Here is a 15,228-nt window from a genome sequence, read left to right as displayed (position 1 = left end):
GAAAAAAAAAGAAAAAAAAAGAAAGAAAAGAAGCATAGAAATAAAAAAAATAAAAAAAAATTGGAGAATAAAGAAAAAATTCCCCACAAAAACTACTATGGGTAGGAAATGTAATTAGTTTATGGGTAGAAAAACAAATGGGTAAACAAGGATAAATAGTTTTGTTCTTGTAGATAAGTGTGTCAAAACTCCAATATTCTATCTCTTCCTTTTTTTCTCTCCAGCCCACTTGAAGGGCTAAAGTGGGTAAACTAGGAGGAGGAATAATTCTTTCGTCATTGATTCTTGCTTGTTGAAATTGAATGGCTAAAGAAGCAGCAGAAATAATATTTATCGTTGTTATTGTACAATGCTCTCCAGATTTTTTTTTACCCGAACCGGACATATAGACCAAACCGAAAACTGCAAGCCACGTGTTATTCGTACACACGTTTATCACTTAACCATGATTATGTGATAAATTTCACTTTAATTTTTTATTAATAAGGTCAAATTGCTTGGTCTCCCGCTCCCATTGGCGAAAGTATTGGACAACTTTAAGAAAAAATAAAAAAAGGAAGAAAAATGGCGGAAGACAATTACTAAAAACAACTACTAAATCGAATCCCGTTGACACTCTCGCCAAAGAATGTAATCTCAATTTCTTGCGCTTTTGAAATTTGTGACACACAGAACATTCCATGTAAGAATGCTACTACTTGTTATTGAGCTTATACAAGGTATTGGGCTGTTGTTCTTTTACCCCTTTTGAAAAAAAATTGATTTGCGTACCATGCATTAGAAAAATCAACTGAAAAGGGGAAAAAATGGAGATTTGACAAAGATTTAACAAAAAAGCCTTCATATATTTGCTTCAATCAACTCCCTATACTCTCTCTTCATTTTGACACCTGAGACAGTCCTACATATCCACAAAAGAAAAGAGGAATTAGCACGAAAACAAGTCAAGCTGCTTAAGAAATTTGATGCTACTGAACTTGCTTTTTCCAACGATTCTCTGCAGTAACTTAAGGCAGACAGCGAATGGTGCAGAAATTAGAGCAGGAGATGGATTACACTAGCTAGAGGCAAGATGATAATAATAATGCTAAATGCTAGCATAACATAACACATGCAGGATTTGAGGCTCTATTTGGTTGGTACAAAATATGTTTGTTAAATTTCATGGAAAATATATAACTAATAAAATTTATTTCCTAATTTATGTTTAGGTGTTTGGTTGGATTATACTATGTGATAATAATGGAGAGTGGAAGTGAGGTAAGGGAGCCGGGCTCGATGATAGCGACGAGTAGCGGAGAACAACAAAGCGAGGAGAATGAGCACATGTATGCAGAGCTGTACGCGGAAGTATAGTTCTCTTTTCCGCATTTGTTATGTAATAAAGAAGAGCACAAAGAGAGAGGTTTTAATCAAAGATGATATCTTCCTAAGAAACATCAAGACCGGAGCAAAAAGAATCTTGAGGTAACATAAGGAAGTCGATTCAGGACAATGGGAAATAAGAGTGAAGCTTGAAGAAATTGCATTTCCGATGAAATCAAGTTCATAGGGCTTGAGCCCGACTAGCGATGCTTATTTTACTTGGTGCAGGGTGAAACTATGAAAGATTGAATGAGATGGAACTCGTATAACAAAGAATTACGAGAAGAAGACAGCTGTTTAGGTGATTTAGAATATAGAAAATTAAGCAGTTTATACTTTTCGAGGGAAAAAAAGCCAAATGTAACCAACCTGAGCATTTCCTTATTCTTGAAAAACTGTACACATGGAGTACCCATAATTCCAGCTGCCTCAGCAATCTCTGGATCTTCAGTAATATCAATTTCAACAAAGTGTACATGCTGGTCAAATTCATCGATGACCTGTTGCACAAGCACAATGGAACAGGTATAATAAGCACTACAAAAGCCAGTACTCAACAGCAAAGCAGCTAAAGGAATCAACTATTACCGAGTAGAAGTAAGGATGAAGCGAAGTTGATTGAAACAAAGCTCTTTTCTTTAAACAACCTTTATCATGGGTCTTTGAGGTTTATCTCAAGATTTAGTTATTACTCCATTTATGATTTCAAGTAATCAACTTTCTTCAAGTAATCCCTCCTTTATCGCAGTTATTTGTTTAATGTTTTTTTTTATGGTACTAATATATTGCCTCTTTTCGTCTTCTTGAGCCGAGGGTCTTTCGAAAACAACCTCTCTACCCCTTGTGGTAGGGGTAAGGTCTGCGTACACACTACCCTCCCCAGACCCCAGTAGTGGGATTTAACTGGGTCGTTGTTGTTGTTGCAACTTTCTTCAAAATGATAAATGATATTGAAACAGAAACTTTTAAGACAAATTACCCACATCGTGGATTGATAAAGATTGACAGGACATAACACTATCAACACTCCTCACAAATTAGTCTTTTAACTTGCAAGGGAAATGTGATAATGGTTAACTTTTTTCTTTTACAATTCACTAATGTAAAAGAGAGTTGATGGCTAATTGAAAGGACACATAGAAGTTGCACATCCTCTGAGTTGCATACCTTGCTAAGAATCGGTTTCAAGGTCCTACAAGGACCGCATGTTGGTGATGTATATAGTACACAAATAATCCTTGAGCTCTCGTGGTACAATTTCCGTAAAGCATACTGAGAAGGAAAAGCATAAAAATGATCATCAGATAGGAATGCTGACTATGTTAAAGGGCCATTCGAACAGAATATTCAGAAAGATCTGAGCTTCCTCGATCTCATACCTGGCCCTTGTGCTTTGTAAGTGTTATATCAAAACCTTCTTGGACATCTTTCTCGGTGAGTTCCTTCTTAACTTCTTCAGTAGCAGGCTGATGAGATCAAAAAGTTCGGGAAGATTCATTTGATAATGAACTATTGGTCTAGGCATATTGGACAATAGTGCAAATTCAAAAGATTATTGGTACTTATACAGTAAAAAAAGAGGGAGTACTGTTGGGGAAGTAAGAAGCCCCATGCTTGGTATAACCCAGTTCACATAAAATAGCACAAATAAATTTTATTTTTTGGTAAGGTAAAGATAAAGCAGTACAAATAAATTACTCATTCTTATACTGTATAATATCACCAAAAAGCTCAGAAAAAACAGAAGATAGTGCAGCACTGCCAAGCATCCATAAATAAAATCTATTAAAGTGTAACTCTCTAGTTTTCTGTTTCCCCATGAAAAAACTAAAATTGAAAGGGTAACTCAAATGAGAACTTTAAATGTATCTCTTTGATATTTCAGCATAACAGTTTCTTTGTCAGACCACCTTGATGGAATTCTCGCGATCAAGATAAATTCACCAAGCTAAAAGAAGTTCATACAAACTATTATTGTCATAGATGATACGACAGTCCATAAGTAATAATGTTCTAAATCCTCTCTTATATGGTCAATCACATCCAAATACCACCCAGTAAGTGTAGACAACTTCATTTGTGCCTGCACGTGGATTCACATGAATACTCTAACCACGTAGATTCGCATGAATACTCTAACACCCTACATAAGTAATCCATACATTTTAGAAAGCATTAAATTAGGTCATTAGGATATAAGCACTTGTAACTTATAAGTTGCAAATTTTTTTTACCAAGACAAATAACTTGCAATTCATGGGGATACCAAGGGTATGAAATTTACAAATACCTACCTATTGCAGAAAATGCAAAAAATTAAATATAAGTCAACAAGACAACGATGTTTGGGCGCTGTAAACCACTTGAGAGCATGATTATATACGCATATCTAATGACTTGTAAAGGAAATATACAGGACCGAAAATCAGTTTCTTTAATAAGTCAGATACCTGGTGGAATTCAATAAGAAGATTTTTGCTTGTGAGATATCTCTCCACTGATAGAGCAGCTACACATCCTGAGCCAGCTGCAGTGATGGCTTGCCTCCATTCATGATCCTACATATGGAGAACATGTCATGGTGATATGAGGAAGTATCACACTATAAGAAGTTGCAAATACAAATACAAATCACAAGATGAGTTTCATTCTACAGGAACACAGTGGGAAAATTAACTTCAAAGGAAAGACAAAATGTTTTATCCTGTCATGAGTTAATCTCAGGATTTCCACTACCCAGGCAACCTAAGAATTCAAAAAGAGAAGGTCTGAGAAATGGCATCACATTATATTTTATTGGATGGCTCCCCCTCTCTCATTGCAACACCTTGAAAATTAAGTTTATAAAAGAGAGGAACTTCAGAAGACAGAGGAGAAGACGCAGGGCATGGAATGTTGTTCCATTGGCACTCATGTGGGTTGTTGGAATGAGAGGATTAGGAGAGCTTTTGATGGACAAGAAAAAATTCTTGTCCGCTTGAGGAGTAGCCTCTTTTCCCTTATTTATTTTTGGTGCACCCATGAGGTTCCTATTTGTACAGAAGATTAGGTGTTATTCATAGAAAACCATGTCTTTTTGTAAGGTTTTCTACTTTTTGGGTATACTACTTGTATACGGGCTTGTTTCCGCCCTTATTAATCAAATTTATTACCTTATCAAAAAAAAAACTTATCTTAAGGACTTAATTCAGACGTTTCAATGAACAGGCTAGAGACATGATGTTCATCAACAGCACACAGGATACATCAAAAAGGGTCATGCATAATTAACCTGAACTTTCTTAGGAGTTACAATCACCGCCTGAAGTACAAGAATAGTAAAAACAAAGAAAAACAGCAGGACTGAAATAATAAATTGCTCTAAGTACCTGTACATCTCCAGCTGCAAATACACCTTCCACAGAAGTGTTTGCCGTCCCCTCCTTGACCAATATGTAGCCTGAGCTATCAAGTTCAACTTGGCCTTCCAACAGTTGACTATTTGGTGAATGACCTATACCATAAAACAAGCCTTTTGCCTCAAGCACGGATTCTTCCTGCGTATCAGCTTTTCTGATCAAAATTCCTGACATCTGGCCCTTAGGGTTGCTGACAACATCCACGGTCTCAGTGTTGAAATGCACAGTGATGTTTGGATTGTTGAAAACTCTGAAACATTCCCCATAACCAACCTGTTAAACAAACATTTCAGGGAGTTGAAACTTGAAATATATAGCTCATTAGTAATTCAATCCGCTTCATAGGTCAAATAGATATGTAACAACATTTACAGAAATAAGTATGCCACAAGCAGAATAAAAGCTACAATAGGTTGAAACTGGGGAAGAGGCAAAAGTGAAAAATAATCAGCAGCAAACCAAAGTGAGCTGTCATTACTGAGACAAACAAGAAACACTGGACTATTTAATCACTCATCTGGAGGATGCACCTATGTTGGTCAATCATGTCATGTGACTTGCAGGTGCATGCTGAACTCAAATCATGATGGTATTGTAATGCAGAGAGCACATTCACTACTGTCTACAAGACTACAACACAATATGAACCCTTTTTTAAATTAGTATTTACTGCAATGCATATGAGGGAGAGCCCATAGTACGTACTAGAATAGTGTATTAAAAGATATAAATCTTTGATGACTCCCTTTCAATGACATTGTGAAGTCAATATCCCATGAACTGTCTATTGTACTTGATAAGATAATGAAATAAAATGCTGAGTATTAAAGAAGACAAACAAGACAGGCAGTGATGTATCTCAGATGCCAAGCTCACAACAATCATTGGGATCTTCTACAATGAGTGCTTTATATGGCAAGGCCGAGGAGAAGCTAAAGGAGACGGCTATTGTGGAGTGTGTTATTCTGCTCTCACAAATGTAGTGATAAATACGTAAAATGTGAAGGAGCTGGGTGTGATCAAAGCAATAAGGAATCCGAACACAATGACTAATTCTCACGACTTTGTTATATATCAGCAGCTTTTTGACTTTCTCTGAAAGTATGAAGTTGTGCAGTTGGTTGGTTCCTTTATTGGATTTTGTCCATTTATTTTGCCATTTAAGTAGGCTTTTACAGCTTGGTACCTTACAAGTTGACATCGCATATAGCATAACCCTCCGAGAGAGAGAGAGATTCATTATGAACCAGAATTCAATTAGAGAAATACTGCTGGTCTGGCAGGCTACTGTATCCTGAATTAGATTCAACACTAAAAAGGAGAGGGGGGGGGGGGGGCTAAGCATTAGGAGGACTTCTGAAAACAGGAAGATAACAGTGATAAGCAGCTAATGGAAGTTATAAGATATTGGTTCATCTTCTAGAACTACCGGATAATCAGGAAACTTATTTCTCAACCTCAAAGATCCTGTTATTTCAAATATGATTATCCTATTGAACATCCTTCAGCAACATGCATATATGCGTATCTGCATGCAAAGTAACTGCATTTCAGTTATTATCAAACTAACATATTATGCATTCTCAAGTTCTCATCTTTAGCAGGTCACAAGGAAAATTCACGTGGTTTGTAACACGAAGATGAAGTAAAGAACCAGCACCTTCAATGTAGATAGTAATATTTTTAAATATAGGTAAATTAGCCATCTGTATAGACATCTCAGAGTTAGAGAACTACTCTAGATATTTTTACAGATGACAGTAAAGTGTCCTATATGTAAGTAGCCATGATATGACACTTGACTAATGCTCCTACCATTCATCAATCAGTCTGAAATGCCTAAAAGTAACATTGACCATTTCACCATATTTAAATTCTTCTACATCATGTCAAGCCTTTTAAACTAGCGAACATTTGCAGAGAAGGAGAGTATTATATGACCCTAACAGCCCTACAAACAACAACATACCCAGTGTGATTCAACAAGTGGGATTCAACAACCTTACCCCTACCTTTGTGGGGTAGAGAGGCTGTTTCCGACAGGCCCTCGGCTCAAGAAAAGCGCTTTTCAAAACAGGTTTGAAAAATACAGAGTAAAAAAGCTATGATGAAAATAATGTACAACAAAAAAGTAATGACAGCAACAACAACAAAAAAGTAAAGCTAACGAAAGCAAAAGAAACATCCGACCCTAATAGGCCTGTCCCAAAGAAAACAAAATGGCCCATCAGATTACAACAATTCTAAGATGAATCCTGATGCCTTGTGCTACAACAATTTGAGGGAGAAAAACAAAAACAGCAATAGGAAAATGTACATAAACATCAATTACCTATCTTGCATTGCCCTTGATGCTCTTAGTTGGTCCTTGCGGACAAGTAAATGGACATGGCGTGCATACTTTGTTAAGTATATTGCTTCCTCCGTAGCTGTATCACCACCTCCAACAACAGCAAGGACCTGACCCTTGAAAATCGGTGATGCTCCATCACAAATTGCACAAGCACTAATTCCTCTGCTCCAAAATTCATCTTCACGGGGCAATCCCAACTTTCTTGCATTGGCTCCTGTAGCCACAATAAGGCTATGACACTTTACCTGGAAAATACAGACGTGAGCAGTGGTTCAATATAATGACCCTAATGTGGGAACCACATATCTACTGGTATAAGCCAACTACAAGTCTAAAGAATCAAATTGGCATCTGCAAGAACTAGTGCATTTGAAACTCAACATTTCTTACAACATATGAAACAAACACGGCCATCATGCCTTTTGTTATCACGGAGGAAATAAAAGAGAGCTGGTACCACATATGCAAATATACTTTCCTGAATAATGCCTATCAGAAGAACTTCAGAGACTTGAGGGGATTCTAGTCAGAAAACAAAACTAAAGATGTTCTTTATTTCACATGTAAAAGGTAAAAAAACCAAGGATGCTCTTTCTGTCACACATCAAAGGTACAAAGAACAAATCAGACTCTAATATCATGGCTAAGGTATCTTGAAGATCAAGATTAATAGCATGGTTCTCTATAACAATACAGGATATTGACATTCTCCAAAAAAACAAATGCAGCAAACTGAGAGGTGTCTTGTTCTACCACGTTAAAATCCTTTAGAACTCTTAAAAGAGAAAAAACCAAATTGAGAAAGAATTAAGTTTAGCATCTAACTTCCTGTAATTCTCCCAGGCACTTGTTTAAGAACATGTTACAAACTTGACAACATATAAACTGTTAATTAGTCCAAATGTGTAACCAACCTTAGTGACACTCAAGAAGAGATGAAAAGGTTGCTGGGGTCTTGACAAATGGCAGCCATCCATACCCCATCAAATTAGTTAAATCATCGGTATAGATTAACAAAGATCAAAGCTCCAATTCAGAAAAGGCAAACAATTTGATGGGAATTAAAGATTGAAGCAGCTATAATAAAACATAGACAGTGTAACCTGCAACTAGAGGATGCATCACCTTACGTTCACTACTTTGGACAGTAAAAGGAGTATTCTTCACATCAATAAATTCCACATCTTCCTGATACAATTCAGCTCCCCATCTCTCAGCTTGTCGCCTCATCCTAGCAAAATTACATAATTTCTCAGCGTTCATCAAACCTTTTGTCTATAACCAAGGGAACTTTTAATAGATGAACGAAAATAAAGGCCCAAAAGCTTTTCTTGTACCTATCCATTAAGTCAGGACCAGTTATCCCCTCAGGAAATCCAGGAAAGTTTTCTACTTCAGTTGTTGTCATCAGCTGCCCTCCTGGTACACCACCTGCTTGAAATCCCTCAAACACTACAGGCTTCAAGTTGGCCCGAGCAGCATAAATTGCTGCTGTATATCCAGCTGGACCTGACCCTATTATTACCAAGTTCTCAATACCCTGAGCTGCAACAAACAAAACACACCCGTATGCTCAAAATTATACTACACACTTTCTGAACTGCTGACAGGTTAACAGCTCAAATTATAAATATAAAATATAACATAGTAGCTGTGTGATGGAGCAAGAAAATAATGAAGAAGCATGAGATAGATAAAACTTTTCTCAAGTATCTGTACCGAAATAACTTTGAGTTTAAGTTATATACACCGTACGGAATTTTTTAGCCTATCAGGTCACTTTTACCTATTGCAGCAGGTACATGTCTTTTTTTTTTCAAGATTACAAATACCATATTTTTAGGAGGCTTACCTATAGATATTCTTTGGGTGACTTGATAGTATATAAAATTTCTTTTCATACAACTTTAACTCAATAACTATTTCATGCAGCATTATGTACCAGCATATTTTTATAATACAAATGCAATTTCGATTATACTTGTGCTTCTTCAAGTTTGACTTCAATTCAATCAAATCCTCTATATCCATTTAACTCTATCATCATAATTTGACTATTTTTAGTCTACAGACCCAAAATTGGACCGCTAGGCAGAGTTTCAAAATGCTCTAAAAATATACATAAAAGTTTACCCGAAGAACTAGTTTCTACCGGCTCCACGGTTGCAGCGGCGGCGGAGGAGGCTCGAATTGATAAAGAGGTTGCACCGGCACGGCTGCGAGTCAAATGACCGTTAAATGAGTCCACTCGAGCGGCTCCACGTCGACTCGAACCGGAGTTAATGACATATAGAGCGGTTGGTATTCGGATAGCAGTTGACAGAGCTGAAGATGCGGCCATGGAGGCGGGTCGGGCCGTTAAATTGCTGCGGATTCGGATTCCGATACCAACGGAGTTTGTAATATTGGGGGGAGTAGTATTAGCCATTGGTTTCGGAGCATACGATATCCAGCTGAGCTGAGAAGTTTGGTCTATCAACTAACTACGCACACACACACAACGGGGTCTTTTGTTTTGGACTTCGTGCCGTGTATCTATTCGTATCTTCTGGGTTGAGGATAACCACTCAACTAACCAATTTATTATTTTCATTCAAGTTAAATAAAAAATTCACTTTGTTTTTGTCCTTTGAATAAAATGTCATCCAAACAGTTTGTATGATGCGGAGCTTCTTTTATTAGACAAAGTTTATATTTGGTTGGTGGGGAAAACAATATTAAAAATCATTAATAACATTAGCAAACAAAATAAGATAATTTATTTAATTTATAATTAGTCTAATAGGTCAAATCAATTGAATTTATATCAGCAACAATCGATTTGATACACCTTTCTAAATATGAATGATAAATTATTATTTTTTAAAATAATGAATAAGGGAACCCAAATAATAAAAGAAAAGGGAAGAGAATTCTTATTGATCAAAGTAGCTTTTCTTTCGTATCTCTTTCTGCTTGACTTGCCTGCAATTCTGCGGCGGTTAGGGAGTAAAAGAATAATTTCTCAGATAATATGCAATGCAAAGAAAAGATGGATTTAAATAGTAAAACTATACATAATCGCTCCCCTAATATCTCTGTTTACCCTAAAATCCGAGGAACAATTAAACTTATATTGTGGTTTTAAAGATATGTGATTTTATTCAATACCAATTGATAAACAAGGAGTTAAATATATAAATTGAAGAATAAAGCAAGCCAAACCAGTATACAAGCCAAGTCTCGACCTCGAGCTATGACAGTCTCGAGGTGAGCTAGTAAGAACAGTAAATTATAAGGCAACTCTGATGAACAGTAAGCAAGAAAGTGATGAATGTATATTCTCTTGTTAATGAATCGTCTCTTACAAATGAATGAGCTCCCCTTTATATAATAGGGGAATCCTAAATAAGGTACACTTCTAATTATAGTATGGAATCTAATTGGACAGCTGTCTAACCGCCAAGGATGAATCAATTCCAGAATTTACGTCGTGATCTTCGAGCCGTTGCGGGAATCTCGCTTTTTCTGGTATTGAACCATAACGGTATTATCTCGAAATGGGCCTCTTCCGACCTCGAATTAAAGTTATCAACCTCGACCTCGATATTGGAAAAGAGCCAAGTCCCCGAGCTCGGCGTCCTGACCTCTCGACGTGGTATCACCTTTTCCATTGGAGAACGAAATCAGGTAGCTCTGATTTCCAGCGTATACAGATAGTCCCCTCGTTTCTTAGAATAAAATGATAAGAAACAACTTGAGCTTTGATTTTCCGGAGTCCCTGATGATGACGTCATCCCGTGACGTAAGCGCTCGAGGTAAGCAAAACGTCCCGTCGGTTCGCTTCCCCAAAACATTAAATGCTTGCCAGTGGCGTTCAGCCACTAGCGCCGCCGAACCGTCACCGTGTTCCTATAAATATAGGGCTTCTATTTGAATCAAGAACTTTGCTCCAAACTTCAAACTTCCCTGATCTCTCCCTCTATTCACCTCTCTCTTTCACTACTTGCTGCTCCCACCCTTTTAGCACCAAAAGATATCAAACTCCACCTCTTTCCGCTTCCTCTAACCAGAAACGATGGCGAAAACCTCCAAAACCGTTCCTCAGAAGGAGAAAACTTCCTCTTCTTCTTCCCGGCTGGCGACAAAGCGCCGGCCCTTCATGAGATTGTCCCCGGCCCCTGTGTCACAAAGAACGACTTCAAAGTCGAGAATCCCCCCGCGATTCCTGGCCGGTGCGAGCATGTATCGAGATATATTTGATCAATAATGGAGAAACACCTCGAGGCCATAAGAAAGATTGTGGTTGGGGGGACGAGGTCGTGGTACAGATCCCCGCCCCCGAGGAGAGTATCACTACTCATGTGTAGGGGTTCCTGAGTGTCTATACTTACCCCTTCACACTGGGTCCCATCGACCCAGTCGTCATCGACTTTTGCAAGAGGTACCAGGTCACCCTCGGCCAGATCCACCCTTCTTTCTAGCGCATAGTGATCATGCTCCGTTACTTCTCCAGCAAGGCCGAGGGGCTAGAGTTCACCCTTAACCATCTTATCCGGTTGTATCGGCCTCGGCTTTTTCGAGTTTTGATCAAGCTCCAACACCGGTCGACCAAGGCCTTCTTTGCTAGCAACGACGAGGACAAAGATCGGGGTTGGATGAGCCGGTTCATTCGAGTGAGGACCTGCGACATCATCCCGGAGGAGAAAATGTCATTCCCGGAGAAGTGGAACCCCAAGCGTAAGTGAAGTTTTTTCCTGGTAGCCCTTTCGTATTCCATTTTTGCATTGCGTGATGCCTTCATCTTTTTTGCAGCTGTCGCTTGGATGCCCCATGCGGTCATCGACCTCGAAGATTGGGTCCGGAAACTAGCCGCGACCTCCTCGTATAAGGAACATCGTTAGCGTGACTTGGCGAGGGGCAGATGGGAAGCCAAACATCATGGTAAGTTCATCTTGTGAGCTTCTAATACTTTCCTCTTTATTAGAGACATTTCTTTGCTCATATCCTATTCTCCTTCATGCAAGCATCGGAGACGTCTCTGAAATGAGGCCGGCCCCGCCTGGGGAAGAAATCGAGTCCCCGATTCCGAAATCGGGGAAAGATAATAATAAGAGGAAAAGGGTCTCGAAGCCCAAAGACCCCCAAAACAAAAGGGCTCCATCTTGAAGACGCAGGAGGAATCTCATTCCTGTGGATATAGACTCAGTCCACCAACTGGATGATGAAAAAGAAGACGAGGGCGAAGACTCGGCGCTGGTGGTTCGAACCAGGAAGCCGGTTGAAGTTGCCAAGCCCTCCGAGCCAAAAATTTTGCCTCGTGATGAAGAGGCTTCGAAGAAAGATGTGGGCAAGGCCCCTGAATCGCCCGAGGTCGAGATTGTTCCTCGGCCATCAATAGGCACACCGGAGGGGGAGAGTTCAGAAATTCCCAGTACTGAATAGAATGCCCTGAGTGCTTCGCTCGGGGCCATGACAATGGGTCACTCGCCCTCTCTAGTGGCTTATTCTGAAGAAGCCATAAGGGAGGCTCGGGCTCTGCAGACACCTGACTTGGGTGGGGTCCCCAGCGAAGAGGATCCTTTCCGGTATTGCTTTACCCGGGTCGATGATGCCGTCGATCTCAACGACGCATCTACCCTCTTCGAAGAGGCTCAACGCCTCTTCTCTCGAGTAAGCATTAATTCCTATCGTTGTAATTTTTTCTTTTTCTTCTTCTTCCTTTACCCTAACTTGTATCCTTCTTTCTGTGTAGGCTTTCACCAAGTTTAGGGTCGACCTGAGCCAATGCGAGGCCGAGCTCCAGAAGACCTCGGATGAAAGGAGCGCTTTGAAGCTCCTTTGTAGTCAAAAGGAGGAGGAGCTCAGGGACTTTCGGGCAGACTTGGCCAAGGCTCGTAAGGATGAGGCCGAGCTAGACAGGCAGGTAACTGTCGTTCTGAAAGAGTACGGTCTCCTCTACCCAACTGTGGAGTCTAATACTTCAGTGTCTCAGCTGCAGCAAAAACTGGAGAGGATTGAGCTGCTTCGAGGCGAGGTCGATCAAATCAAGGCCGACTGCAATCGGTGGAAGGAGAATATAGACCGCCTTGCTGCAGAAAAGGAGGCTGCTCTAGCCAAACTGGCATCGGCTGAGGCCCAACTCCGGGGTGCTAAAGAGAAAAGTTTGGCCCAGGCCAAAAGGATCGACGAGCTCGAGGCCAAGCTTGCTGAGGCCAAGGCTGAGGTCGAGAAGACGAAGGTCAAGGCTGACAAAACCGTTGTTGTATACTTAAGGGATGCTGAGACTGCTCAAACGCAGCTAAGGGAAGCCTCCGACCGAGAGCGACGGAGCAATGATTTGGCCAAGTGCCAATCCCGGAGGGAGACCCTTGAGGAAATCCACGCTCAAGGTTTCTACCTTTCTGAAGAGATAGCTCAAGCAAAGGCGCTCAAAGCTGATGCCAGATTTCTCGTCTCCTTCGACGACGATGATGATGATGAAGGCAGCCAAGGCGGGTCTAACAATGATGAGGTGCCCGAAGAGGAAACTGCTCCCGAGGGAGAAACCGGCCCCGAGCATAGTTAGGATTTTTTCTTTTTCCTTTTGTAAGACCTCTGTAGGTCTCTTGTACATATCTTCTTTTCAAATATATATATATATATATGTAAGACCTCTGTAGGTCTCTTGTACATATCTTCTTTTCAAATATATATATATATATATATATATATATATAAAAGGAATTTTCTTTTGAATGCCTTCCCGATGTTTATAAATATGTTTTTTTCCTTGTAAAATTTTAGCACAATCTTATGCTTTGAACAATGTATTTGAGACTTTGTCTCGGGTGGCTTCCTCGAAGTTACCATGGTCGAGTTCGAACAAGGTTCGAACTTCGAGGCATAGACCCTCAAGGGCTTGTGTCGGATAAAGCCGAGTCCCCGAGCCATAATCAAGTTATTGTTTATATGGGCTCGAGATAGTCGAACCCTTGGGTTCGGGTTGAGTGAGAACAAGTTCTCGAACTCTAAATGTATTGGCCCTTAGGCTCTTTTAGATCGGGCCGATATGGCCTTTAAAAGATGGCTATTATTTCCCCCTTTTCGGCTTAAAAGACTTAGTAAAAAATTTTTATGCCTTAGCATGTATTTTTTACCCATTGGGTTTTTTGAGGGTTCGATGCCGATTGAGACCCCTTTGCTTTATGTGCCTTAGCACATTTGTGTTAAAGATAGTTTGATACCTCTTAAGATTTTTCGAGGGTTGATTTTATCGAAGCCTTTTTTTAATCGTTTTGCCGGGGATAGCCTTTTAATCGGTTTTTTCAAAGTATTTTAAAGCCTATTGTTTATTGCGGGATTCGGACGTCTCCGAGCCGCGTTATTTCGGCCGTAGCTTTCGGGTATGCCTCTTGGACTTATTCCCCGATAACTTTTTGAATTTGTGTAAAATGTTAGTCCCCGAGTACAATGGCCTTGGCCTTTATGTCGAGGGGTGCCTCTTTGAGGTGTAATGAATTTGAGTTTAGGTAACCTAAATGTGTTGATTGTCGATGACAGTCCCCTAGTGTTCGAGGTGTTTTTGCGCTTGGCCCTTGAGCCATTTCTCACAAAATAAGTATGGAGCTCGTATAGTAGCAAATTTTCTTTGAGACACAAAGTGTTTGATATAGAAAGAATGCTTCTTTGAATAATTTATACATGCGTACATGTTTTGCCATCGGGGCTCGACTAATCTATATGGACATGGTTCACTCGACCGTTTGACCCATTACAAGGTTTCCCTATCAAGACCCTTTGGTATGAAGTATTTTCCTCGAAAATATAACCTCCGAGGGTGATGCCCCCCCAGTATTCGAGGTTGATTGAAAAGAAGCCTTGGATACTGTTGAATTTTTCTCAGGTAGCACATAATTGTTGCCTCGTTAAAAATCTCGCCGGAAAAACCCATTGGGGATAAAAATCGATTTGAGGGAAAAAGAGTGCAACGCGTGCTTTAAAACCTAAGGTCTTCGTGTTGAAGAGTTTTCTTGAAGCCTCGATCGAACACCTACAATAAGTTAGTATCAAATACAAATGGAAAAAGGAGAAGGTCATACCTCAGCAATAATATCGTTTAGGTAGCGATACATTCCAATTGTTTGGCAATTG

General features: G+C 39.7%; 1 protein-coding gene across 1 annotated transcript; it reads right to left on the bottom strand.

Annotated features, from left to right (window-relative positions):
- Positions 1 to 595: 595 nt before the first annotated feature.
- Positions 596 to 9,666, bottom strand: LOC109212612 (thioredoxin reductase NTRC). Its single transcript, XM_019376268.1, has 10 exons — positions 9,250 to 9,666; positions 8,454 to 8,661; positions 8,242 to 8,347; positions 7,096 to 7,361; positions 4,734 to 5,013; positions 3,816 to 3,923; positions 2,745 to 2,831; positions 2,533 to 2,637; positions 1,735 to 1,865; positions 596 to 901 (listed from the first exon to the last, which is right to left on the bottom strand). Exons 1-10 carry the CDS (start codon positions 9,542 to 9,544, stop codon positions 841 to 843), a joined length of 1,647 nt encoding a protein of 548 aa, XP_019231813.1. The 5' UTR covers positions 9,545 to 9,666; the 3' UTR covers positions 596 to 840.
- Positions 9,667 to 15,228: the final 5,562 nt, after the last annotated feature.

The sequence above is a fragment of the Nicotiana attenuata genome, unplaced genomic scaffold, assembly GCF_001879085.1.
Source record: "Nicotiana attenuata strain UT unplaced genomic scaffold, NIATTr2, whole genome shotgun sequence".
In the NCBI taxonomy this organism is placed as follows: Eukaryota; Viridiplantae; Streptophyta; class Magnoliopsida; order Solanales; family Solanaceae; genus Nicotiana; species Nicotiana attenuata.
This window is presented reverse-complemented; position numbering and strand designations above follow the sequence as displayed.

Coding starts and splice junctions, on each gene's coding strand:
- LOC109212612 (XM_019376268.1), bottom strand. CDS start 9,544: ATGGCTAATACTACTCCCCCCAATATTACAAACTCCGTTGGTATCGGA. Junction 3,924..4,733: donor TTGCAGCTGGAGATGTACAG/GTACTTAGAGCA, acceptor CTCCATATGTAG/GATCATGAATGGAGGCAAGC. Junction 1,866..2,532: donor TGAAACCGATTCTTAGCAAG/GTATGCAACTCA, acceptor CTTGTGCAACAG/GTCATCGATGAATTTGACCA.